This window comes from Equus asinus, chromosome 9 (genome assembly GCF_041296235.1).
Source record: "Equus asinus isolate D_3611 breed Donkey chromosome 9, EquAss-T2T_v2, whole genome shotgun sequence".
NCBI classification, from domain to species: domain Eukaryota; kingdom Metazoa; phylum Chordata; class Mammalia; order Perissodactyla; family Equidae; genus Equus; species Equus asinus.
The window spans coordinates 80410081-80436762 of NC_091798.1; the positions used below are offsets into that span (position 1 = coordinate 80410081).

At 37.1% G+C, this 26682-nt stretch overlaps 1 protein-coding gene across 1 annotated transcript; it reads left to right on the plus strand.

Annotated features, from left to right (window-relative positions):
• Nucleotides 1–87: 87 nt before the first annotated feature.
• MBLAC2 (metallo-beta-lactamase domain containing 2) lies at nucleotides 88–14523 on the plus strand. Its single transcript, XM_014857078.3, has 2 exons — nucleotides 88–541; nucleotides 11125–14523. The coding sequence occupies exons 1-2, from the start codon at nucleotides 88–90 to the stop codon at nucleotides 11508–11510; spliced, it is 840 nt and encodes a 279-aa protein (XP_014712564.1). The 3' UTR covers nucleotides 11511–14523.
• The last annotated feature ends 12159 nt before the right edge of the window (nucleotides 14524–26682 follow it).

Sequence of the window (26682 nt, forward strand, 5' to 3'; positions counted from 1 at the left end):
ACCGCTCCACACCGCCGCAGCGCATCGCGTGTGGACGGCCTGCGAGAGGCACACACGCCCACATCCACTCCGCCACCGCTGCCCAGCATGTCGGCGCTCGAGTGGTACGCCCACAAGTCCCTGGGCGACGGCATCTTCTGGATTCAGGAACGCTTCTATGAGTCGGGCAACCGCGCCAACATCTGGCTGGTGCGCGGCTCCGAGCAGGACGTGGTGATCGACACGGGCCTGGGGCTGCGCAGCCTTCCAGAGTACCTGTACTCCTCCGGCCTCTTGCAGGATCGCGGGGCCAAAGAGGACTCGGCGTGCCGGCCGCTGCTGGCCGTGGCCACCCACGTGCACTTCGACCACTCCGGCGGCCTGTACCAGTTCGACCGGGTGGCGGTGCACCACGCCGAGGCCGAGGCGCTGGCTCGCGGGGACAACTTTGAGACCGTGACCTGGCTGTCGGATAGTGAGGTGGTGCGGGCGCCCAGCCCTGGCTGGAGGGCCAGGCAGTTCCGAGTGCAGGCGGTGCAGCCCACCCTCATCCTGCAGGATGGTAATGGGCCCTCACGGGCGCGCGCTCTCTCATTAAGGGAGGTGATTGGGGAGAAACCTGTCCGAGGGATGCATGTTGTAGACGTCCGTGGCTGCAAGGGGCTTGTTTTGTTACCTTGCAGAAACAGCACTTCTGTTTCTCCCTTCCCCGAGTCAAAGCCCACTCGACTGGAGCCAAGGCTATGCAGCCTTCCCTACCCGAGACTAGCTCTGGCACAGTGTAGCAATGCCGCGTACTCGAGTGAAAGCTGGCCCCACCCCCTAGTCAGTTTCTTGGGTAAGGTACAGTAGTAACACTACGGAGACTTGTGACTAGGTATTTCCCGTTCTTTTCCCGAAAACCTGCCTGACATTTCCAGGCGCTTTTCTAGCGAACCGACTTTTAAGGAATGACTCCTCGCTGAGAGTGCATGTCATGCTCTCTGCTTTTGAGAACTGCTGACTTCATCAGCTCGGTCAGCGGTAACCGCTGGGTAGGAGCAATTCCCACCTGTAGGCTTAGAAAGCTTTTAGAGAGCAGTGGTTCCAATCTGCTCATGCATCCTTATCTGCTAAATAGGTTTCTGTTCTTGATGTTGCCTCAGGAGAGAGAGAGCTTGATAGTGAACATAAAAAGTAGAATATGGCTGAGTCTTATATGATGAGATATCTGGTCTGGTTGAAAGCAAGGCCTGAGAAAGACTAATAAGGGAGGTTATTTCCAGTGATGGTGAATTATGTGGACTAATGCATAGGTAGCTGTGGGCCTCTGGCTCTATGAAAGACAGGATGGTGATCAGAGAGAAATTATCAGAATAAAATAAAATAGAGTAAGGCCCCAATCCTCCTAACCTCAAACAGGCCTTAAATAATTGAGCTAATTAGCCACAGCAGGATTATTTGTGTATTAATTTCCTTTTTTTATTTTTAGAATACTTTTGTTGATTTCATTTTATCCTTACAACACATTTGAATTGAGACGGCTGAAGATAGTGACAAAAGCTAGGATTTGAACCAAGGCACAATAGATCAAAGCATGCAGAGCATACATAAATCCTACTCCATAAATATATTATGGTAATTCTGAGTAGGATGTGAAACCCCCTTCTTTCCTTTCTGTGTTGAAACCATTTTGATTGCCACTTTAATCTATTAGACTGTTCCTGTAAGAGGTAGAAAAATCCAGTTGCTGCAGTACAATAAGGCTCACTTTATGACCAACCAATATGACAAATAATGAAATATTCTCCAAAAATCAGTTTATCTTACAGGTGAGATCTTGATCACTTGAAATACAGAAAGAGAAAGCGAGATTCTGTACCTCACAGCCCAACTAAAAAGTCTTTTCATTAAAATTTTAAATCTAAAGATTAAAAAAAGAATGGTTTAGATGGGAGTCTTACATTATCTGACAATTTGAGATAAAAGAAAAGTACACTTACATTAAATGTACTTTTAATTACTGTATTTCTTGATGAAGTTGATTTTAGAGGTATGATTTCCATGCACTTGAAGGGTATTCAGACTAAATTCTGGCACCCAGACCAAAGAATGTTTACATTAGTTCTTAAAATACATTTAAATTGCCTAAACAAATACATTACTTTTGATTTATTTACTTTTGCTCCTGTCCCAGCAGTAGGAAATCAATGATGAAAGAATAGTAGGAATTATTGTTTTATAGATGAAGAGTCCAGTCAGGCCTGAATATCAGACCTGAGGTCACATAGCCAGTTTTTGGGAAAGAGCTGGGACTAGAATCCAGGTTTCCTAAATCCTGGTTGATGGTAGAATTATAGCATTTTAGAGGTACAAGGGCCCTGCCAGCTACCTGTGTGGTGCTTTAAGCCTTTGAAGGTGTGAAAAGGAAGCTTAATATTTACCGAACACTTGGAAGGTGATAATACTGTGTTAAATCCAAAATTGTTTTTCATTAGGAGCTGGATGCCTCATCCTGTCAAGTTGTATCTAATTTCCTCTTTTCTCAGGAATATTAATTTCCTGTCTCTTCTGAATAGTATGGCCTGCTAACTGGATATTCTCATAATCCAGATGCCTGGAAAGAGAGATAAAATATTTATATTAAGAATTCATACACAGTTACACACACACATGAACAGCACATACCCAAACAATATAAAGTCTTCATTGCTTTGGTTAGAACATAAGGAGGCTGAAGTCATTAGTTTATATTGCATTTCATTTAGTGAATTGATGATCACCTCTCAAGGAGAAACATAAATCTGTGCCCTGTATCACTAACCCAAAAGCTGATTTGTAAATGAGGGACAAAGAGGACAAGGAGAGATCATTATCCAGTGCATCATCTTCAATGGAAAAACGACTCTCCTTACTAATGCTGAAATAGCATCTTCTCATAAGAAGATAGCAGTAACCCTTAGAGTGGTACACTACGTTCTTCTTGAACGGGCACACATTACTTTGTCTATTTTTCATAATATTCAAGTTATATAAAGTGCAGGCATTTTGGCCCCTATTATACAATTTGCCCAGAGTCACAAAGATATTAGAGCAGTTTTTTTCAGGTGGACTTGAATAGTTTGGGGAGGTTAAAAACAAAAAGTAGATTCCAGAAAGGTAGCAGATTGAACAAACCCATCTAATTTGACTCCTACCCAACACCCCACTAAGACTACTGTAAAGGGACCGTGGTTTGTCTGTTTTAAGTTTAAATCCACACTGACTGAGGAACACTATTTCAGACGCTGGAGAGTAACTGTGATGACTGAGTTAGCAGTTTCCTGCAATGCCAGCAAAGGGAAATCAAGAGCCAATCCAGTTTGCATTGCAGGAGCCTTCCTGCAGCCTTAGAAATTAGCAGTAGCTGGTACCTTCATGGAGGCAAAGGGAAGAATACAAAAATAAGTAAAATTGGTTGAAAGCCATTTAAGAAGCTGTTAAAACTAGAACGCTTCTTCCTAAGTGAATGCCCATCCAGTTAGTTTGTTCTCTGGGGAGAGTAAAACAGAAGGGTTTCTTGATTGGGGAATGCTAATTACTACTGAACTGAGGGGTTCAGTATGGAAGATAAGAGGAATAAGTGTGTGTGTGTGTATATACATATATATTGCCTACTAGTTTCCCAGAAGGATGAAGCCAGGCCTTTACCCTCCAGGTAGAAAATTGGGAGAATCTTATCTGGAAAATCTGCCCAGCCCTAGAGGAAAGACTGAGTTGCTGATCCCTAAGGAATCCTTGGCTTGATCTCTCTACAGTTAGGCCTAGGTCACCAGGTCCCCTGCATGTGCTTCAAGCAGCCTTTTCATCCCCTACTCTTAAACAGGCAATGAAGCATTATGAAAAATCTGAGAAAATCCTCTAACATGAGATCAAATACTGAGAGAGACAGCATAAAGCAACTTGAGAGGGGAGGACTATCATTAAGATCATGAGGGGATAACAGAAACTATTGCATTCAAAATATCCAAGAAATAATAGGATGCTTTAAAAATAAGACACAGGCAGAACAATATCCACACACACACACATGCACAAAAGAGCTCTTGGAATTTAAAACATCAGAAATTACTTAGTGGAAGATCCAGAAGATAATGTTGAAAAACTTACAAAAAGTCCAGATAGGCAAAATGAAAACTAGGAGAGAACCGGTAAAGGACCAGTTTGGGAAATCCAACATTGAAATAATAGGAGCACAGAGAGAGAATAGAGAGAGTGGAGGAAAAGAAACCATAGTAAAGATAATCCAAGAAAATATCCCCAAATTAAGGGATGTAAATTTCTAGATTGAAAGGGCCCACACAGTTCCCAGCACAATGGATGAAAACACAGCCAACCTAAGGCACATTATTGTAAAATTTCAGAATACTGGGGTCAAGCTTCCAAAAACTTAAACAAAAAAGGTCATCTCTACAGATCATAATGGCTTTGGAGCTAGAAAAGAAGAGCTATGCCTTATTTGAATAAAATTGATTTCCAATTTAGAATTGTACATCCATTCCACTAACAATCAAGTTCTCAAAAAATTGTTTTCCATATGCTATTACTTAGGAAGCTAATAAGATCTACCTTTATCCTATTCACTCCCTTCAAACCAAGGGAGTAAACCAAGAGGAAGCATGGAATACAGGAAACAGGAGATCTAATGCAAGAGAAAGTTGAAAGGAAGCACCAGGATGATGGCAAAGGCTGACTCTGACAATGATAGTACCCCAGGCATAGAGGGCTCCAGAGTGGAGCAGATGAATCATTAGTCTTTTGGAGGGTGAGAAGATGAAAAATGTATAGTACATGTGTGGTTATAGTAGGTGGCAAGTGAGGAGAAAAGAGAACTAAAAATGCTTATGTTTCACAGTGGAAGTCAACAGACAACATCTAAAATTTAAAAACCAAGAAATGGTAATACGTGAATGAAATCAGTACAGTGTATCTAATTGGTAAATCAAGAGATGGAGTATGAACATTACTTAGAGATCACTACCTCTACCAGAAGAAATAGCTACAATTGTTAAAAGTGGTTGCCTGTTAGGAGCAGGATTGGAGATAGAATCAGAATAGGACGAAGAACTTTTTCTTACATTTTAAGAACTTCTAGGATATTTTATTTGAAATATGTATATATATTTTTTGATTAAAAATGAAATAAAAATAAAAGATGGGGAATGCGAAGATGGGAAAGTGTATTTGGGAAGCCAAGGGAAATCTAGTATGGCTGGAATCTGGTGACAGCTGGGTCAGGGTGAGGGCTTGCAAAGATAGAGTGTGTGTGTGTGTGTGTATATATATATGTGTGTGTGTGTGTGTGTGTGTGTGTATGATATTTATATGTGTGTGTGTGTGTATGATATATATATATGATATTTATATGGATACATTTCATAGGCAGTTCTGGTTCTTTTAAGAGGTCTTGATGAAATTGTATATGTGAACATTATAAGCATATGGGAGGCATTTATAAAGTCTCAGGGAAATGGCAGATCTAATGATATTCAGCCACTATGACCTTAATTGCTTGCAGTGCTATCGATTTTGATACGTGGGTTCTTATATCTTATCTGTTGCTAAATATTTTGAATATCACCTAGATATAACCAAAGATCAATAAGACTCTATCCCTGCCTTGGTAATTCTCTACAGTTTCTTTTTTAGGATCAAACTTCCCTCACTCCCTTTCGTTCTGTACACCTATTTAACAACTGATCTCCAGCAGCTCTATTATTAAATCAACTTAGCTATAATTTCTTTACTTTACCTGCCAATCATGCAGTAAATAGCAGTGGATTGTGATCCCCAGAGGCACCTTAAATCTGGAACTATTATCCTGTAAGGGAACCTGGCCCCTTATGACTGGACTGCAGGGAAATTTGGGAATGTCTGATTGCATCTTAATGTAATTACTGGGATTCAAGACAAGACCAGGAAGACCCCTGCTCCCACCCCTGGCCCCACTGATCTATTTTGTGTCACTATAGTATTGTTTTTCTGAAAATTTTCTACAAATGCAATCATATAATACATAGTCTTTTGTGTCTGTCTGTCTTTCATTTGACATGATGTTTTGGAGACTCATCTATGACGTATCTATTAATAATTCACTCCTTTCTATTGCTGAGAAGTAATCCATTTATGGATGTAACATATTTTATCTGTTCACCTATTGAAAGAAATCTGAATTGTTTTAGTTTGGGGCTGCTGTGAATAATGCTGCCATGAACATTTGCTGTAAGTCTGTGTGTGGATGCATGTTTTCATTTCCCTTGGTAAATACCTAGGATGGAATTCCTAGGTTTTATCGTAAGTATATGTTAATTTTTGAAGCAAGTGCCAAACTGTTTTCCAAAGTAATGAATTTTACATTCCCAACTACAGCATATAAGTGTTCCAGTTTCTCCACATCTTTGTCAATACTTGATTTGGTCAGATTTGTCAGTCTGATTTTAGCCATTCTACTGAGTATGCAGTGATATTTCATTGTGGTTTAACGTGCATTTCCCTAATGGCTAATGATGTTGAGCATCCTTTCAGGTACTTATTTGCTATTCAAATATCTTCTTTGTTAAAGGGTCTATTAAAGTCTTTTCTCCTTTTTAAAAATTGAAGTTTTGCTTCCTTATTATTGAGTTGTAAATGTTCCTTATATATTCTGAATTCAAGTCCTTTAGCAGATACACATTTTGCAAATATTTTCTTTCAATATGTGGCTTGCCTTTTCATTTTAAGGGTGTCTTTTTAAGCAAGAAAGTTTATAACTGGGATGAAGTCCAGTTAGTCATTTTTCCTTATGTTTTTTGTGTCATATCTAATAGTTCTGTGTCTAGCCCAAGATCACAAAGATTTTCTCCTATTTTTTTCCTAGAACCTCTCACAGTCACGTTTATAATCCATTTTGAATTTTTGTTAATATTATGAAGTAAGGGTTGAGAGGTTCTTTTTTGTTTGTTTGCCTATGGATATCCAAAGTGTTCTAGTTCAATTTGTTGAAAATACTATCCTTTCACCCATTGAATTATCTTTGTTGACACCTTTGTCAAAAATCCATTGAGCATATATGTGAATGTCTCCTTTTGAACTCTCTTCTCCTCCATTGATTATTTCTGTCACTTAGCCAGCACCACACAGTCTTGATTATTGTAACGTTATTATAATTCTTGAAATTAGTTAGTGTAAGTCTTCCAACTTTGTACCTGTTTTTCAAAATTGTTTTGTCTATTCTAGCTCGTTTGCATTTCTGTATAAATTTTAGAGTCAGATTTTCAAATTCTACAAAAAAGCATGTCGATTTTGATTGAGATTGTGTTGAATGTATAGATATATAATGATTATTACAGTAGCCACTAGCCACATGTGACTATCTAAATACAAATTTAAATTAATTAGATTGATTAAAATTAAAATTTTAGTTCCTTAGTTGCGCTAGCCTTATTTCAAGTGCCGTTATACACATGTAGCTAGCGGCTACCATACTGGACAGTGTTGATACAGAATATTTCAGTAATCTCAGAAAGTTCTAGTAGACATTGCAGCTATTGGAAACATTGGATTTAATTACTGTATTAACAATTTTGAGTCTTCCAGTCAATGGACACGGCCTGTCTCTCCTTTTATTTAGGTCTTTTAAAATTTCTCCTGTTATGTTTTTATAGTTTTCAGTATACAGATATAACAAAACATCTTTTTAAAAATGTTTTCCTAAGTATTTTATTCCTTTTGATGCTACTGTGAATAGAAATTTCTTTTTTCTTTTGAGGAAGACTAGCCCTGAGCTAACATCTGCTACCAATCCTCTTCTTTTCTTTTTTGCTGAGGAAGACAGGCCCTGAGGTAACATCCATGCCCATCTTCGTCTACACTCTACGTGGGACGCCTGCCACAGCATGGCTTGACAAGCAGTGCTAGGTCCACATCCGGGATCTGAACCAGCAAACCCTGGGCTGCCAAAGCAGAATGTGTGAACTTAACTGATGTGCCACTAGGCCAGCCCCTAGAATGTTTTTTTTTAAATTCATCTTTTGATAGTTCATTGCTAGTATATAAAAATACAATTGATGTTTGTCTGTTGATCTTATACCCTGTGACATTGCTAAACTTGCTTTCTTAATTCTCTAGCTTTTTCCTACATTTCTTAGGATTTTCTACATGTAAGATCCTGTTGTCTGTGAATAAAGACGGATTTGCTTCTTTTCCAATCTGTGTGACTTTTACTCTCTTTTTCTTGGTTTATGCTCTTGCTAGGATCTTCAGTGCAGTGTTGAATAGAGGTGGTAAGAGCAGACTTCCTTGCCTCTTTCCTGTCTTAGGAGGAAAGCATTTAGTGATTCTATTCAGCGAGAGGTTAGCTGTAGGTTTTTCATAGGTGCCTTTTATCAAGTCAAAGGACTTTCCCTTCTATTCCTAGTTTGCTGAAAGTTTTTATCACAAGGATTTTGTCATATGCTTTTTCTACATCTATTGAGACGATCATATGACTTTTCTCCTGTATTTTATCAATATAGTATATTACATTAATTGATTTTCAAAAGTCAATCCAAACTTACATTTCTTGGATAAACCCCATTTGGTCATTATCCTATTTATAAATTGCCAATATTTTGATAAGGATTTTGAGACTACATTCATTAGGAATATTGGTTTGTCATTTTTTTTACGTTATCTTTGTCTGGCTTTTCTCAGAGTAAAACTGAATTAGAAAGTTTTTCTTCCTCATCTATATTCTGAAAGTCTTTATTATAGGATTGATATTTTCCCTGTCTTAAATGATTGACAGAACTGATAAGCCATTTTTGAGCCTGGACTTTTCTTTGTAGGGAGATTTAAATTACTGATCAATTTCTTTGCTTAATATAAGTCTATGTCGATTTTCTATTTCATCTTCAATCACTTTTGGTAATTTGTCTATTTCAACAAAGTTGTCAAATTTGATGGCTTAAAGTTGTTCATAATACTCCCTTATACTCCTTTTCATTTCCTTAGGTTCTATAGTGATATCTCCTCTTTCATTCCTGATTTTTGTAATTTGTGTTTTCTCTAACTTTGTATTTGTCTGGTTAATGTTCTATCAATTTTGTTGGTCTTTCCAAAGAACCAACTATTAGTTTCCTTGATTTTCTCTATTGATATTTGTTTCCTATTTCATTTATTTCGGCTCTGGCCTTTATTATTTCTTCCTTAAAACTTATTTTGTGTTTGATTTGCTCTCCCTTTCCTAACTTCTTTAGAAACTTTAGTTATTGATTTTAAACAGTTAATCCTTTAAAATTAGCACTTACAGCAATAAATTTTCTTCTAAGCACTGCTTTAGCTACATTCCATATATTTTGATATCTTTTTATTTTTATTCAGTTCAAGAGATTTTCTAATTTCCTCTGTGACTTCTTTTTTGATCCATGAGGTATCTAGAACTGCAGTGTTTACTTTGCATATATTTGGATATTTCCCATATTTATTCATGTTATAAATTTCTAATTTAATTGCGTTGTGGTCAGAGAACATACCTTGTATGATGTTATTCCTTTTATATTTATTGAGACTTGCTTTATGGCCTAGCTGTATAGCCTGGTGAATATTCCATGTGCAGTTGAAAAGAATGTGTCCTTTGCTGTTTTGAGGTAAAGTGTTTTCTATGTGTCAGGTCAAGGTGTGGTTAATAGTGTTGTTCAGGTCTTCTGTATCCTTACTGACTTTCTACCTACTTGCATTATGAATTATTCAGAGAGGACTATTAAATCTCTATGCATAATTGTTGGACTGTTTATTCATATTTCAATTCTGTCAGTTTTTACTTAATGAATTTTTATCCTCTGTTTTAGGTACATATATATTTATAATTTTTTTTAATGTATTGACCTAATGTGTATCCTCATAAAATGTACCTCTTTCCTCTAGTAATATTCCTTATTTTGTCTGATATTAATCCAGCCACTCGAGTTCTCTTATCATGAATATTTATATGGTATAAATTTTTCAAACTATTTTTGTCTTTGACCTTATAGTTTCTCTCTTATAGACTGCACATAAATCTTGCTTTTTTAGCTAGTCTGACAATCTCTGCCTTTGATTAGAGTATTTATCTTATTCATATTTAATGTAATTATTGATACAGTTTTATTGAGGTCTGCCATTTTGTCCTTCGTTTTCTGTGTGTCATTTTCTGTTTTCCCTCTGTTCCTCCTTTATTGTCTTTTATGTCTAACAAATCCTGATTATGACGCCACTTTAATCCCTCTATTAAGTTTTTAACTATATTTCTTTGTTTTTTTCTGTATATGTATGTTTACACTAGAGATAACAATATGAAACTTTTAATTTATGATGATTTACTTATGTTAGTACTGATTTAAATCCAATAAAACATCAATTTTGCACACATGTAGCTCAGTTTCCTCCCACTTTCAAATAACTGGGAGGAATATGAGATTTTACTCTACTTGTAAGGTAGCAAGTTAGCCTGCCACAGTTGAATGGATTCTGAGAGAAGACATGAGGTTCCTGGGTCAGAGATGAAGGACAATTTATAACTCACAGCAATAGCGGTAGCCAGAGGGTCATCATTTGTACCAATTGCTCAAGCCTTAATTCCCACAGGGTGACAAAACAAGGTGCGAAAAATAGAATACTGTTCACTAGGGCAGCGTTCATAAATTGCGTCACCAGGACACTGGTACTATGGGTGCTTAAAAATAAAAGTTTCCTAGTCAAATAAGTTTGAAAAACTGTACCTCCATATCTCCCTCATGTATATTTACAATGTATATTAGCATATTAAAAGCTTTAAGAAGCCTCACAGAAAAGAAAGCTGCTTAATTTTCTTTGAAGGAAGAGTTTTCAAAATTATTTGACCATAGAATCTTCTTTTCTTTTACGTATCATGACAACCTGCAGAAATAGCGTTCTACATTACTCACTTTGGCAAATACTGCTATAGCAAACAATAGAAATAAAATATATAGGCAACTTATTTTTAAATCATCATTAAGAAGTATGATATTTTTGAAATAAAGTAAAAGAAGTGTCATCCTTCCCAACCTTTTCGAAACCTATTAATGTTCTTTTCTTCTATTCTTGAAGTATTTAGTTGATTGTGTATACTTACACAACACGTTTATTTGTAAACTCTGTTTTCATTTGTAGGGGATGTGATCAATCTTGGTGACAGACAGCTCACTGTTATGCACATGCCTGGTCACTCCAGGGGCAGTATTTGCTTACATGACAAAGACCGAAAGATTCTCTTCAGTGGAGACGTCGTGTATGATGGATCACTGATTGACTGGCTCCCGTACAGCAGGATAAGTGACTATGTTGGAACCTGTGAACGTCTGATAGAATTAGTCGACAGAGGTCTGGTAGAGAAGGTGCTTCCTGGGCACTTCAATACCTTTGGCGCTGAAAGGCTTTTTCGATTGGCTTCTAACTATATTTCAAAAGCCGGGATATGTCACAAAGTTTCTACTTTTGCCATGAGATCTCTTGCAAGTTTAGCCTTACGTGTAACAAATTCTAGGACCTCACCTTAGTATCTATACTATTAATCTATTTTGATTAATTCTCTAAGTTAATCCAATTCATTTTGTGCTGTTTAAAATGATGAATAGTGAGCATTTCAAGAAGTGCTTTTATACTACTATTGTATATTAGAAGAAAAAAGGTTGAGAATGAATAAGCCAAAAAAGATGTGCTTAGTTTAACTTTTTTTTCTTTCTTCCAAATAAGAAACCACTTAAATAAGTTTATATCTTACCAAAGCTGTCATCTGGTAATATTTGCTCTAGAAATGATATAGAAGTATATGTGGAAGCAAGGATGCATTTTACAGTAAGAAAAAGAACTGTCTTTGCATCCCATTTGTCTTATTTTATTTCATAGATGACTAGAAAACAAAGCATAAAGAGTTTTCTGTTTATACTCCAAACTTGATATTTTTAGTATATTATTTAAAGATAAAAGTTCTTGGGTTTAAAATACATTAGAACTCAATGGAAACATGTAAGCTAACATTTAGAATGACAGCTAAAACAATTCATTGTTATGGTACAGAATTTTTATGCTTCATTTTATTTATTCCTAATGTAATTATAGTGTACATTATATGTTGTGAAATTTTACTTACAAAAGGTACAATGAATTTTGTTTTATTGCCAAGCTTTAAATATAAATTGCAGAGTGGTTCAGTCAAAAGCTACTGTATATTGTTGTTTGTTATTATGTATGTGTAATATTTCAATCATAAAAGTGAAATTCACATGTCTGTAATCTAACTACAAATTGTCAGATTTCTCAAAAGGACACTGTCAGGCAAATTTGAAAATATACACATTGAGAATAATTTTTTATTATATCCTATTTTAATATTAACAGTTATTATAAACAAAATTTTTGTTAAATAGTAGCTTCAGTATATGTATCATATTTTATAGTATCCAAACTATAGAAGTCTACAACATCCTGACATAAACCATTCCTTTACTTAGCATAGATATACCACAGAAGGCTTTTCAAATTAATTGCAAAATGTGCATTAGATATTGACTTAGAGTGAACTGCCTTTTTTATCCTGATTCACAACACCTATTCCTGTTTGGTGTTCTTTGTCTTGAATGAAAAGAAGTCTACATTAATAAAGTTATAGGAAAAGTTATCCCACTGTTTAGTAAAGTGTTTTGGTTTGGTGCTCTTAATAATTTATTAAAAAGCCTTTTGGAATATTTCATAAAGGTTTTTTAAGCAGTTTTTTCACTGCCTTTTTATTATTGACATGTCTAAAACCAAACTGAGATGGCTTTAGGAATCAGATTTTTAGTATTAGGAATGTGTAACAATTTTGATTTCTGAAAAATTATGAAACTTTTCCTACGCTACACTCACCAGGTTCTTTAGTCTTTTATTCATTCAACACACAACGCACACAAACACATACACATACATACACCATACATACACACAGTCATATACATGCACAGTATTGTGCTAAACACTGTGGAAGCTTAAAAAGTCAGAGATTACATCCTAGCTGGAAGTAGAAGGCAAACAAGACATGAATAATAATATATGCAGGTTGAAGTGAATACAAATTACACACGAGTGTCAGGGACATAAATGGAGGAGTGTGAAGTTTGGTTAGGGAAAGATTCCTGGGGGAGGGGTTCTTGAGTCATATTTGGAAGGATGATTTGTTAGGTGGTCAGGGTACGAGACAAAAAGACCCAAGAATGGGGTCGGAGGCATTACTGACTAGAGTAGGCTATTCCTTGTGACAATTTAAATTTAATTTTCAGGAATCTTAGATTTTCCAAACACCACATATTTAGCATGAGAAAGATGAGTTTGTGACTGTGTATACAAGAATCATCCTTAATGACAAACAAGTTGTACTGCCATATGCCACCAAATGAACCTTTACTTAGAATCAGTAAGGAGGCTGTGATTGTTCAGATGTAGAATATCACAGGAGTGTCTTTGTGATAGTATTCAAGGCCGTAGGTCTGTTTCAATTGGTAGTGCAACATCAAGAGTATAGATTTGGTTCAGGGCAACTACAAACAATCACTGAATAAGCCTTAAATGTAGCCATTATTTTTATATCAGCAGCACAAGAGAAAACCAAAAGTCCTTAACCATTGACCATTTTATCATACTTTAGGACTTTTTTTTTTTTTAAATCAGGGTATAGTAGGCACTAAGTTTTATTGAGAAATATTTAAACCTGATGAAGGCTTTCTTTATTTCTTAAAAGTGTGATTTTTCAAAACACATTGATTTTAGTTTTAAATTTCCCCAATTTTTTTTTTTTTTTTAGTTTTTCAAATTGTACCAAAACATAAGACTGTGATATTTTGCTCTTTCTTCAATGTGAATAAATTGGAGAAAGGATCTGTCATTCGTTTGGTGCCCTTGCTATGCATTTTTAAATGTGAGTTATTTAATTTAATCCTGGCCCCAGTGCCAGGAAGTAATTGACCAGCCTCACACAACACAGGTTTGGACAAAGCTGGTAATTGAACACAGGTCTGTCTGCCTCCCAAACTGTGCTTTCTCTTATACCTGCACAATAACATAAAATTGGCAAAGTGTATTTTTACTTTTCAAGATGCCACGTGTGCCAAGAATAAATCAAGTGATGTTAAAGCATAATAATAGCATATTTTAAAAAAAGCTTTAAAAATATATATTTTCACCCTGACAGTGACCCTTGTTGTAATTTGTGGATTTTGGAAATAATAGTACATAAGTATAATTCAAAGTTGTCAAAATGTAAGACATTTAGAAATAATTTTTATTTATATAGTTAATAACTTAATCTTTGGAAATTCATTTTCCTTATTTTGTGTTTCCTTTTAACTGAGAAGTCTAAAACAAACAAAAACCTTGTGTGTTATCCTGATATGGTTGAATAAATGATTATGCATAGTTGTTCTTATATGGATAGTAATATGAATGTGACATGCACAAATTGTCGTCTTATGATTTTCAGATAAGTGTTAGTAAACTTTTGTGTGATCAATATTAAAGTAGACATTTTATTTCAATCTATATTTGGTATTTTTTTATAATGTTGGCAAAATCCCACTTCATTTCTTTCAAGGATATTTCCTATATGAAGTGCAATTTTGAAAAGCTTATAATAAATAAGACATCAAATCTGTGGGCAAGAACAGAGAATCCAGAAACCAAAAAATACCCATATAAGCCTTTAGTAGTTAATAAATATGGCATTTCAAGTCAATGGATAAAAGATGGACTATACAATATATATTCCAATTGTTGATGTGGGATAAAAGGCCCCTGCCATCATAAAATAAATTCCAAATGGATTAAAGACCTAAATGTGAAAAACGGAACCACATGTGTGTTAAAAGAAAATGTAAATCGTGTTTAAGACATTAGGATAGGGAAGATCTTTATATAGAAACAAAAAGCAAAATTACAGTCATGCATCACTTAATGACAGGCACATGTTCTGAGGAAGGCTTCATTAGGCAATTTTGTCACTGTATGAACATCATAGAGTGTACTTACACAAACCTAGATGGTATAGCCTACTACCTACCTAGTCTATATGTAACTAATTTTATGGGACCACCATCATATATGCAGTCTGTCATTGACTGAAACATCATTATGTGGTGCATGACTGCACACTAAAATTTAAAATGTCTTAGAATTCAGAAGCCATAAAGAAAGTTAAAAAGAGAGAGAAATCAGAAGAAAACATTCACACCTTGTGTAACAGAAAAATTTTTGAAACAAATATAGAAAATGCCTACAAATCAATAAGAAAAAGGGAAATTATTATAGGGGAGGAAAGACCTTTTCCTATACCCTCTGAAGTTCAGTGGCTGGGGCTGAGAAATTTACAAAAGACAGATTGACAGGAGCAAAGCATACAAATTTTATTTGACGTTACTATTTTTATGTATACATGGAGGCCTTCATGTATAAGAAATGAAAACCCAAAGAAGTAGTTAAGCTTGAGTGCTTATATACCATTTTAACAAAGAATGAGGTGCCAGCCTGGTGGTGCAGTAGTTAAGTTCGCATGTTCCACTTTGGCGGCCCAGGGTCCACAGGTTCAGATCCCGGGTGCAGACATGGCACTGCTTGGCAAGCCATGCTGTGGTAGGTGTCCCACATATAAAGTAGAGGAAGATGAGCATGGATGTTAGCTCAGGGCCAGTCTTCCTCAGCAAAAAGAGGAGGATTGGCAGCAGATGTGGGCTCAGGGCTAATCCTCCTCAAAAAACAAAACAAAAAAACCCAAAGAATGATAAATTGTGGAGACTGACTAGACAGGAAAAAGGAGTTTGGGTTAGGGTTGGTAAATTAGGAGAAAGTGACTAGGAAATATATGGGGGAAACTAATGAAAGACAAGGCTTATTTTAGTAGGTTTGTTTATACCTACTATTAATCTTGGTGTTGACTCCCCATCTCCAGTAATAAGAATATTCTCCTCTTCCTGGTACAGGGAGGGCACCTTTCTCATGGGAAATTTTATGCCCTACTTTAGATAGAAAGGGGGAGGTCACAGAGTCCTTCCTATATTTGCTTTTTCTCAATTATCTTCCACTCAATCAACAGGCCAAAGTGGCATATTTTGGGGTGGCATGTTCTGATGCCCTTCACTACCTATTAGAAAAATGAGTACATTACATGAACAGGTTATTCATAGAAGAGGAAACACAATGGGCCAATAAGCAGATAAGACTATGTTGGGGGCCAGCCCGGTGGCACAGTGGTTAAGTTCACACATTCTGCTTCCGTGGCCCGGCATTTGCTGGTTCGGATTCCAGGTGCGGACCCGTGCACTGCTTATCAAGCCATGCGGTGGCAGGCATCCCACATATAACATAGAGGAAGATGGGCACAAATGTTAGCTCAGGCCCAATCTTCCTCAGCAAAAAGAAGAGGATTGGCAGCAGATGTTAGCTCAGGGCTAATCTTCCTCAAAAGAAAAAAAAAAGACTGCTGAAACTCATCAGTAATCAGGGAAATGCAAGTTTAAATAATGAGACAGTTTAACCAGATTGGGAAATTTTGAGAATATGGAGTGTTGGCAAGGGTAAGTGGATATCTCCATGCTGTGCTGCTAGGAGTGTAAAATGCTCCGGCCATTTTGGGGTGCAACTTTGGAGTGTGATTTAGCACATTCTGATTTGGGGTTAAGAGTGGCAGGTTGAAAATATTGGAGAGGTTGTGGAGAAAAAGGAACCCTCATACACTGTTGGTGGGAATGCAAACTGGTGCAGCCACTATAGAAAACAGTATGGAGATTCCTCAAAAAATTAAAAATAGAAATACCATATGACCCAGCTATCCCACTGCTGGGTATCTATCCAAAGAACTTGAAATCAGCAATCCAAAGAGACCCATGCACTCCTATGTTCATTGCAGCATTATTCACAATAGCCAAGATGTGGAAGCAACCTAAGTGCCCATCAACTGATGATTGGATAAAGAAGATATGGTATATATATACAATGGAATACTATGCCATTAAAAAGGATAAAAATTGTCCCATCCACAACAACATGGATGGACCTTGAGGGTATTATGTTAAGGGAAATAAGACAAATAAAGAAAGACAATCTCTGTATGACTCCACTCATATGCAGAAGATAAACAAACATGTGGACAAAGAGAACAGATTAGTAGTTACCAGGGTAAAGGGGAGTGGAGGGTGGGCACAAAGGGTGAAGTGGTGCACCTATAATATGACTGACAAATAATAATATACAACTGAAATTTTACAAGGTTGTAAAGTATCATAACCTCAATAAAAAATAAAACAGAAAAAAAAAGTGGCAGGTTGAGCACACACCTTAACCTCTGCTCCATTTTTTTTTTTTTTTTTTGAGGAAGATTAGCCCTGAGCTAACTGCTGCCAATCCTCCTCTTTTTGCTGAGGAAGACTGGCCCTGAGCTAACATCCATGCTCATCTTCCTCTACTTTATATGTGGGACACCTACCACAGCATGGTCTTGGCAAGTGGTGCCATGGCCGCACCTGGGATCCGAACCAGCGAACCCGGGGCCGCCGAGAAGCGGAACGTACAAACTTAACTACTGCGCCACCAGGCGGGCCCCCTCTGCTCCTTTCAGAAACTCAGTATAAGGACAGGAAAGGCATTTTTTTCAAATGGCTTAAACTCACAAGAACAGCAAGGATGGTAAAGGAGATAACAGCATCAACATTTTGGACACTGAAAAGCTGATAGATGAATGAAAACTGATTTGGTAAACCCAAGAAAGCTGAAACAGGAATGATGAAAGCCAAGAAGCAATCTTATTACGACACAAACCCCCCTACAAGGCTTAGAAACTGGCAGTGTCAGGTACCTCTAGGAGTTGGAGTGACAGTCTTTCTGATTCACATTCTGTTTGCCACTTAGACCACCCAAGCCCTCCCTACCTCTACACGGCTAAGCAATTTTGTCTACTTCAGGGAAGATTAGAGGTTACCTGAGATTTAACGTGAAGTTAAGTCATTTTTAGCTTGGGGCCTAGCACTTGCATGGGCTGCTTCCAAGGCCCTGGGAAGGGCCCAAGAAATGTGTTCAAATAGTCATTTTGTTTGTTCTAATTTGCAAAACTAAGTTATTTTTTATTCTTTCTCTCAAAGTTCCCAAATTGCATAAGTTTCAGATCCCACAAAACTGGGATCTGCTGCTGACTAGAGGATTGTCATGTGGGGAAGATAAACCAGGAAACTCTATTTGAAGGAAACCAGACCTTGTTAAGCTGAGGTCCTACACTGAAATGAGAGCGATTTAACACAGGTTTATGTACAGTGAAAGTTTGTATACTAAAAGTTCACACTCCCAGCCTCCTGCAACCTACCTCAAAGAACGCTGGCAGCTAGGATTATACTCTCCAGGCAGGAGATTGAAAGATCCTTTTCTTAGAAATGTAACACCCAGGGCTAGCCCCATGGCTGAGTGGTTAAGTTCTCACACTCCACTTCAGCGGCCCAGGGTTTTGCTGGTTCGGATCCTGGAAGCGGACATGGCACCGCTCATCAGGCCATGCTGAGGTGGCATCCCACATGTCACAACTAGGAGGATCCATAACTAAAATATACAACTATGTACTGGGGGGATTTGGGGAGAAAAAGCAAACAAACAAACAAAAGATTGGCAACAGTTGTTAGCTCAGGTGCCAATTTTTAAAGGAAAAAAACCCAACGAATTCTAACACCCGAAAGATCTAATAATGTTGAATCTGCGGTATCAAAAGAAAGGGCTCAGTGAAATCACTCTTCAATACAGCCCACAACTGCTGAGCCTCCCTTCCTCGCCACTCAGACATACAACGCTGAAGTCTTCTCTTAAGTCTAAATATATATACCAAAAGCCAGCATTTTATGGAAAAACAAGAAGAATAAATGTAAATAAATGGGAAAAACACTTAAGGCAATGAGAGAATTTAACAAAGTAAGAAGATATAAAATTAACCTTAAAAATCTATAGTCTTCACCAAAGAAGAACTATAGATGGCAAAGAAGCATATGGAAAGATGCTCCACATCATGTCATCAGGGAAATGCAAATTGAAACAATGAGATACTACTACATACCTATTAGAAAGGCCAAAATCCAGGACATTGACAACACCAAATGCCGAAGATGTGGAGCCACAAGAACTCTCATTCGTTGCTGATGGGAATGCAAAATGGTAGAGCTATTTTGGAAGAAGTTGGCAGGTTCTTATAAAACTAAACATACTCTTACCATATGATCCAGCTGTGCTTCTTGGCATTTACCCAAATGAATTAAACACTTACGTTCACACAAAAATCGTCACATGGATGTTTATAGGAGCTTTATTCAGAATTGCCACATTTTGAAAGCAACCAAGATGTCCTTCATTTGGTGAATGGATAAACTGGGTACACCTAGACAGTAGAATATTATTCAGTGGCTAAAGAGAAATGAGCTATCAAGTCATGAAAGGATATGGAGGAAATATAAATGCATATTACTAAGTGGAAGAAGTCAATCTGAAAAGGCTACATACTGTATGCTCCTTAATTATATGGCAAAGGCAACTATAGAGACAGTTGATCTGTGGTGCCAGGGGTTGGGGTTGGGCACAGGGATGAATAGGTGGAGCACAGAGGATTTTTAGAGAAGTGAAAATACTCTCTGTAATACTATAATACTATACTCTCTATACTCTCTATCATACTATAATACTATAATGATGGATACAAGTCAATACACATTTGTCCAAACCCATAGAACATATAACACCAAGCTGAACCCTAAGGTAAACTACGTACTTTGGATGATTATGATGTCACCGTAGACTCATCAACTGTAACAAATGTACTGCTCTGATGGGGGATGTTGATAATGGGGAGGCTGTACATATATAGGAGCAGAGGGTCTATGGGAAATCTCTATACCTTTTGCTCAATTTTGCTGTGAACATAAAACTTCTCTAAAAAAAGTCTTAAAAAAATCTATAGTCTTAATTTATACAAACAAAAATGAGTTCAAAGGTATAATTTATATGATACATGTGTACTTAAATAATTTTAAGTACCCAGGCAAAAACATAAAAAAAGGAAACATATAAACATATATAAGGAATATAACACACACACATATATATATTTGAACACATATATGTTCAAACACATGTAAGGAAAACCATGCTTAAGAAACACTATGTACTTGGATAGAAATATTGGGAGACAATTCTCCATGGGTCTCTCACGTTTCTGCACATCTGGCAAACAGAGGCACTGACTGTCTTTGTTCCACACTACCTTTTAAAAAAATGTTTATTATCGAATATAATTTACACACTATAAAATTCACCCTGTTAAAGTGTACAATTCAGTAGTTTTAAGTATATTCACAGAAGTGTGCAACCAACACCACTATCTAATTCCAGAACATTTTTATCACCCCAAAAATAAACTTTGGACCTATTAGCAATCGCTCTCCATTCTCTCTACCCCCGGCTCCTGTTAACCACTAATCTACTTTCCATCTCTAGGGATTGCCTACTCTGGAAATTTCAGATAAATAGAATTGTATAATACGTGTCTTTTGAGTCTGGCTTCTTTCACCTATCATAATGTTTTCAAGATTCATTCATACTGTAGCATGTATCAGTATTTCATTTCTTTTTATTGCCAAATAATATTTTGTCATATAATATACCACATTTTGATTATTCACTCATCAGTTAATGGACATTTGCATGGTTTCTACTTTTTGACTATTATGAATAATGCTGCTATGAACATTCATATACGAGTTTTTGTGTGGTACCTATGTTTTCAATTCTTTTAGGTTTATTCCTGGCAGTGAAATTGCTGGGTCATATAGTAGCTCTACTTTTCAATTTTTGAGAATTGGTATACTATTATTTCTCAGGATTATTACATGTTATATCGCAATATTTTTTCCTTTATAAAATTATGATCATCTATTTTTTTAATGGATCAGATGTAACATTCACTAACTTCTTTGAAAATAGGCTTAATCATAGTCCTTAAAACATTTTGTCTAATTTTTTGGGAACGGCTTTAGGTTTTGCATGCTACAGAAACAACCAAATTTCTTTGTCAGTTACATTAATCTTATTATAAGCTCTCATTAGACCTTTCAAATTTGAAAATTATCGGTAATAAATTAACCATAGCTATTTTAAGTCTCTCTCATCTACAGATAGTATTCTTTTTTTTGGAAGATTAGCCCTGAGCTAACATCTGCTGCCAATCCTCCTCTTTTTTGCTGAGGAAGACTGGCCTTGAGCTGACATCCGTGCCCATCTTCCTCTGTGGGACGCCTACCACAGCATGGCGTGCCAAGTGGTGTGTAGGTCCACACCTGGGATCTGAACCAGCAAACCCTGGGCTGCCGAAGCGGAATGTGCGAACTTAACCACTGAGCTGCTGGGCTGGCCCCAGTTTTGTTTTATTCTGACGCTTACCTGAAGGCCCTACAGGCCAGTGTCTGTGTCTTTAACAAAGAAGAATCATTTCAGAGCACAGTAGAAAAGGAATGTGCCAGTTCTTCAAATTATTTACACTTCAAAGAAGAGACTCTTGGGTATCTGCCACACACCTCTTCATCTCACTGCCCAGTTCTTCTTTAACTTTATTTTTCAGTGCCATCCATTAAAGATTGAAGTCTCAAAACTTGGAATTCCACTTAAGAGGCTTTTCTGACAAGCAAGGGAGTTGAATTTCTTTGTTTTGTATTGCAAATTGTGAATACAGTAAAGCAATACTGATACAGATTCTACCAAGTCACGTTATGTGGTTATTCAGGTACCGGTTTGATTTATGTTAAATGATTCTATATGTGTTTCTCAGCATACACGTTCTTTGATGGGAGGTAAGACTGTGGGAGCTAAAACTTGTGATTTTCCCAATCCACCACCCTTACTCTAGGAGCGGGTATTCATTCGCTCAAGATTTATCATGGCTTCTTTTTCCCCAGCAGACAAAATACAATCTCAAGACTGCTCTAAGGTTTTGAATCACCAAAATGAAAAGCCTGTTCTCAGGATCAGCTATCTAATTTCTGGGGCCCAGTGCAAAATAAAAATGTGGGGCCTCTTGTTCAAAAATTATGAGGAATTTCAAGCTAGCAATAGCGGAGCATTAAACCGAGCGCAGAGCCCTTCTAACTGTGGGCCGATCTGCGCACACGTGTGTGCATGTCAACATATACACACAAACTCTTATATGTAAAATTAGGCTTTCAAGGACAAATTTCAAATATATGCACTTTTATAGATAAATATATGTATATACACACACACAAATAACTATTCTCTTTAAAAATCTTATCTCTTGGAGTTAGTTTCTCCTGAGTTTCTCCCATGTATACATGCTATTAAACTTTGATTTTCTCCTGCTTAAAAAAAAAAAAATCTTACCTCCTCTTAAAACTTGAGCTGTTACTTCTAGGAAGATGATTACAACGTTTGTATCTCTACTGTATTCATTCAACAAATATTTCTTGTTTGCCAGAATTCTGTTCTGGGCATTTAGAATGGATATGATGACTGCAGGTCCAAAAGCCATCTTGGACCACAGAGGGAATTTGGGAATGAAAAGATACACAGTGGAGCAACAAGAATGTAAGACCCTGGTGTACTGACGCCATGGGGCCATCATGCCAACGCTGGAGTGCATGGCTTAGGCTTTCATGTGTTTATGTTACTTAAGCTAAATGTATTTTGGAGTTTTCTACTACTTTCACTGAATCTAATCCTAGCTAATAAAGTAGACATCTCAAATTTAACATCTCCCAAAATGGACTTTGGATTTTTTTCTCTCAAACCTATTTTACATTAATGGTATCTATGTCCGTCCAGTTGCACAGGCTGAAATCTTTTGGAAAAGTGGTCCTCAATTTTGGATTCATGATGCTTCAAGGGGTCAAGGAATCCATAAACTTGGATGGGAAAAAAACTACACCTATGATACCATGAACCTGTAACTGAAATTTAATATTTCCTTCAATTTATGATTACAAGCAATCAATCACAATAATGTTAGTAGTATCTGTGACTTTATCACCAATAAAAAAAATCACATTTTTATATCACATTACAGTTGTTGCAGAGATTTCAAATATCTTTAATACTTATTACTTTGAATTATAGGAGCAATTATGAAGAAGCACATACGTTTATCACATATTTTCTAATATTTTGATCATGATATTTCAATATAATTGGTTTCCTTTCTAATCTTATGTATTTCATTTCACACACTTAAAATATTGTCCTGAGAGGGCAGTTCAAGAGCTTCACCAGAGGGCTAGAAGGGTCGATAACACAGACAGGGTAAAACCCTTTCCTTCTGCTAATCCTTGACCTCTCAGTTTATCTCATACCCACATGGCAGAGGGTGCTAGTTACCACCAGTATCCATTCTTCCTATTTTTCCTAGTCTCAGAACCCCAGGGTTTTTTGGGGAGGAGCAATAATGTTCTTACATGAAAGACTTCCTTTCCCAGATATTGTTTGTAGTTAAGTGTGGCTTTGTGACTAAATTCTAGCTAAGGAGTTATAAGTTAAAATGTTGTGGAGGACTTCTGGAAAGTTTGCTTGAAACATCCAACTTAGCTGGGTAGAAAGCACAGAAAGCCCCCATACCATCATTGAAAGGCCTACTTCTGGAATTATTTTACATTAAAAAATACACCCTCTAGGTAGACTTCTGTTCCTAATTGCTGAATGCAATTCCTAACTGATACATCCCACTTATAATAAGTCCTTCAAAATCTAATTTAAATTCAGAGTTTGAGTACTTCCCACTATCTCCACCTCTGTTACCATTGTCCCAGCTCCCATCAAATCTCACTTGAACTATGGCAATAACCAAATTTTAAATGGTCTCCCTTCTCCTGCCTTGACTTGCCACAGTGTATTCTCAATAAGTATCCAGAGTGACCTTTTAAAATTCTTAAGGTGGATCATATCATTCCTCTGCCCGAAACCTTCAACAATTTTTCTTCATTCCAAATAAAAGTTAAGTCCTATTGATGGCCTTTATAATTTTATAAGATGCTACCAATCTACCCCCTTACCTCTCTGATCTCTTCCATCACTCTTCTCCAGCTGACTCAAATTCTGTCCCATTTTTCCCCTTTGTTGTGCTTTGAATATGGTAGGTGCTCAGTAATATATTTATGGAATGAATAACTGAGAAAGCCAACAGAAGGCTATTTCAAGCCAATCTTTGCTCTAGGCTGGAATTATTCAATGTGATGAGCCTGATTACTTCAAGTGAGTGGATTCCTATGTGTACAACTGATACCATAATTCTTTATGGTGCCAACAGGGTAGAAAATTAACAATAAAAGGGATCATCGATAAGGAAAGGAAGAGTTGTTGTATCATCACTCCAACCTAACAGACAATCTTGCCACAAAACCAACCCCTCTTGATTTTCCCACTTCTCTCACAGGTACCCAGAAGCAACCACTCAATTATCCTAACTCTTTCCTAATAAAAATGCCATCATTTTCATGACATCTCTCAAACTTGTCTCTTACTTTTCATCCCTCCTAGCTTCTGTCTATTTCAGAGTTCTATTATCTCACACATGGATTACTGCAGGAACCTCCTACTGTGCTTCCTATCATCTCTCTCCTAATCCTGAGCGCTACCGTTAGAATAATTTCCCTAAAACACTGTTTGTTTGTTTTTTTTAAAGATTGGCACCTGAGCTAACAACTGTTGCTAATCTTTTTCTCTTTTTTTTTTCTGCTTTTTCTCCCCCAATCCTCCCAGTACATAGTTGCATATTGTGGGTCCTTCTAGTTGTGGCATGTGGGACACCGCCTCAGCATGGCCTAACTAGCGGTGCCATGTCCCCGCCCAGGATCAGAACTGGTAAAACCCTGGGCCGCCAAAGCAGAGTGCACGAACTTAACCACTCAGCCGTGGGGCCGGCCACTAAAACACTGATTTTAATAGTGTTTTCCAGCTAAATATTATTTAATATTTATACATTTATTTACTGATGGAAAAACCAATGTGCAATGAAGCTTGTTACTAGAGGTAGAGAAGCTGAGGAGTCTATTTTGTCTTATTGCTATATGCAAGTTCATAGCAAATGAATAGTAATGAAACAATTATCTATAACATAATTGTCCATATAGTTGGTATAATTAGATATAATTATAAAGCTATTTGCCAGTAAAAGAACTGAAGAAAAGTATTTTTAAATAACTATGTTTTATGCATTCTCTGTAATCCATTTCAGTTCTTATTTATTTACTACAAGATAAATGGCACTGAGCTAAATATTGTGAGAATAAACAAATAAAAATATCAAGAATGTGTTCTATATTACCAAGTCAGATAGAGATTCTGGTAAGCTATTGGGAAAAAATGAGATAGAATGGAAAAAGGAGGGGCTGGCCCAGTGGCGTAGTGGTTAAGTTTGTGTGCTCCACTTTAGTGGCCCAGGGTTCATGGGTTCAGATCCTGGCCATAGACCTACACACTGCTTGCAGCAGCATCCCACATACAAAATACAGGAGGACTGGCACAATTGTTAGCTTAGGGCCACTCTTCCTCAAGCAAAAAAAGAGGAAGATTGGCAACAGATGTTAGCTCAGGGCCAGCCTTCCTTACCAAAAAAAGAAAAGGGAGGGGAGGGGCAGGAAACAATAATTGAATTGCTGTTCAGGTTCAATTGAATTGTTGATCAAGGAATAAAGGAGAAATACATTTATACTGAGGTGATTTGTTTCCATTGAGACAGGTTATTTCAAGCTTTTAAAAATATCTGACCATTAAGTAGACAATAAAATGGACTAATTTTTAAATATTAAAATGATGTTTCTTACGGCTAAAACTGCAAAAATTACAACATTTAAATGTGAGCCTTGCATTACCAAGAGTTCAATATTTTTTTTTTTTTTTTTAAATTTTTTTTTTTTTAATATTTTATTTTTTCCTTTTTCTCCCCAAAGCCCCCCGGTACATAGTTGTGTATTCTTCGTTGTGGGTTCTTCTAGTTGTGGCATGTGGGATGCTGCCTCAGCGTGGTCTGATGAGCAGTGCCATGTCCACGCCCAGGATTCGAACCAACGAAGCACTGGGCCGCCTGCAGCGGAGCGCGCGAACTTAACCACTCGGCCACGGGGCCAGCCCCGAGAGTTCAATATTTTTAATAGAAACATATGTACATTGAGAACATTACATAAGAAATGCCAAGGAAGACTCAACTTAACCCTGAGGTTTTATTTCATTTCTTTTTAGCACCACTGTAATTTAACCTTCAGAGTCATAATGATAAAAAGCACTTGAGAAACAGCTGTAAGAATCACCTTGGAGACCACACCACATTCTCAGGTCACATTAGTGAGGTCGCCGCAAACAGTGGACAGGGATTATCAACTGTATGTGCAAGTAACAAATACACACTCAAATTAGCATTAATAAAGAGGGGCTTATCAAAAGGATCAAACTGATCATTTCAAGAACATTTGAAGAAATAAAATATAGTTAGGCTAACTGGAAAATGGAAAAATTATGTTGGAAACCCGACACTTCCCTTCATTTCCCTCAGAGAGGTTTGGCTTCTGCTTCTCTCTGTGATTCTGCGTTTACCTGCGGAATCTCCACTCCCCCACAAATTATCTTGTACTTGGCTCTGATTTGCTGTCCCTCATAGGTCTCTTTTTTGTCCTTTTGGTTCAAGTATTT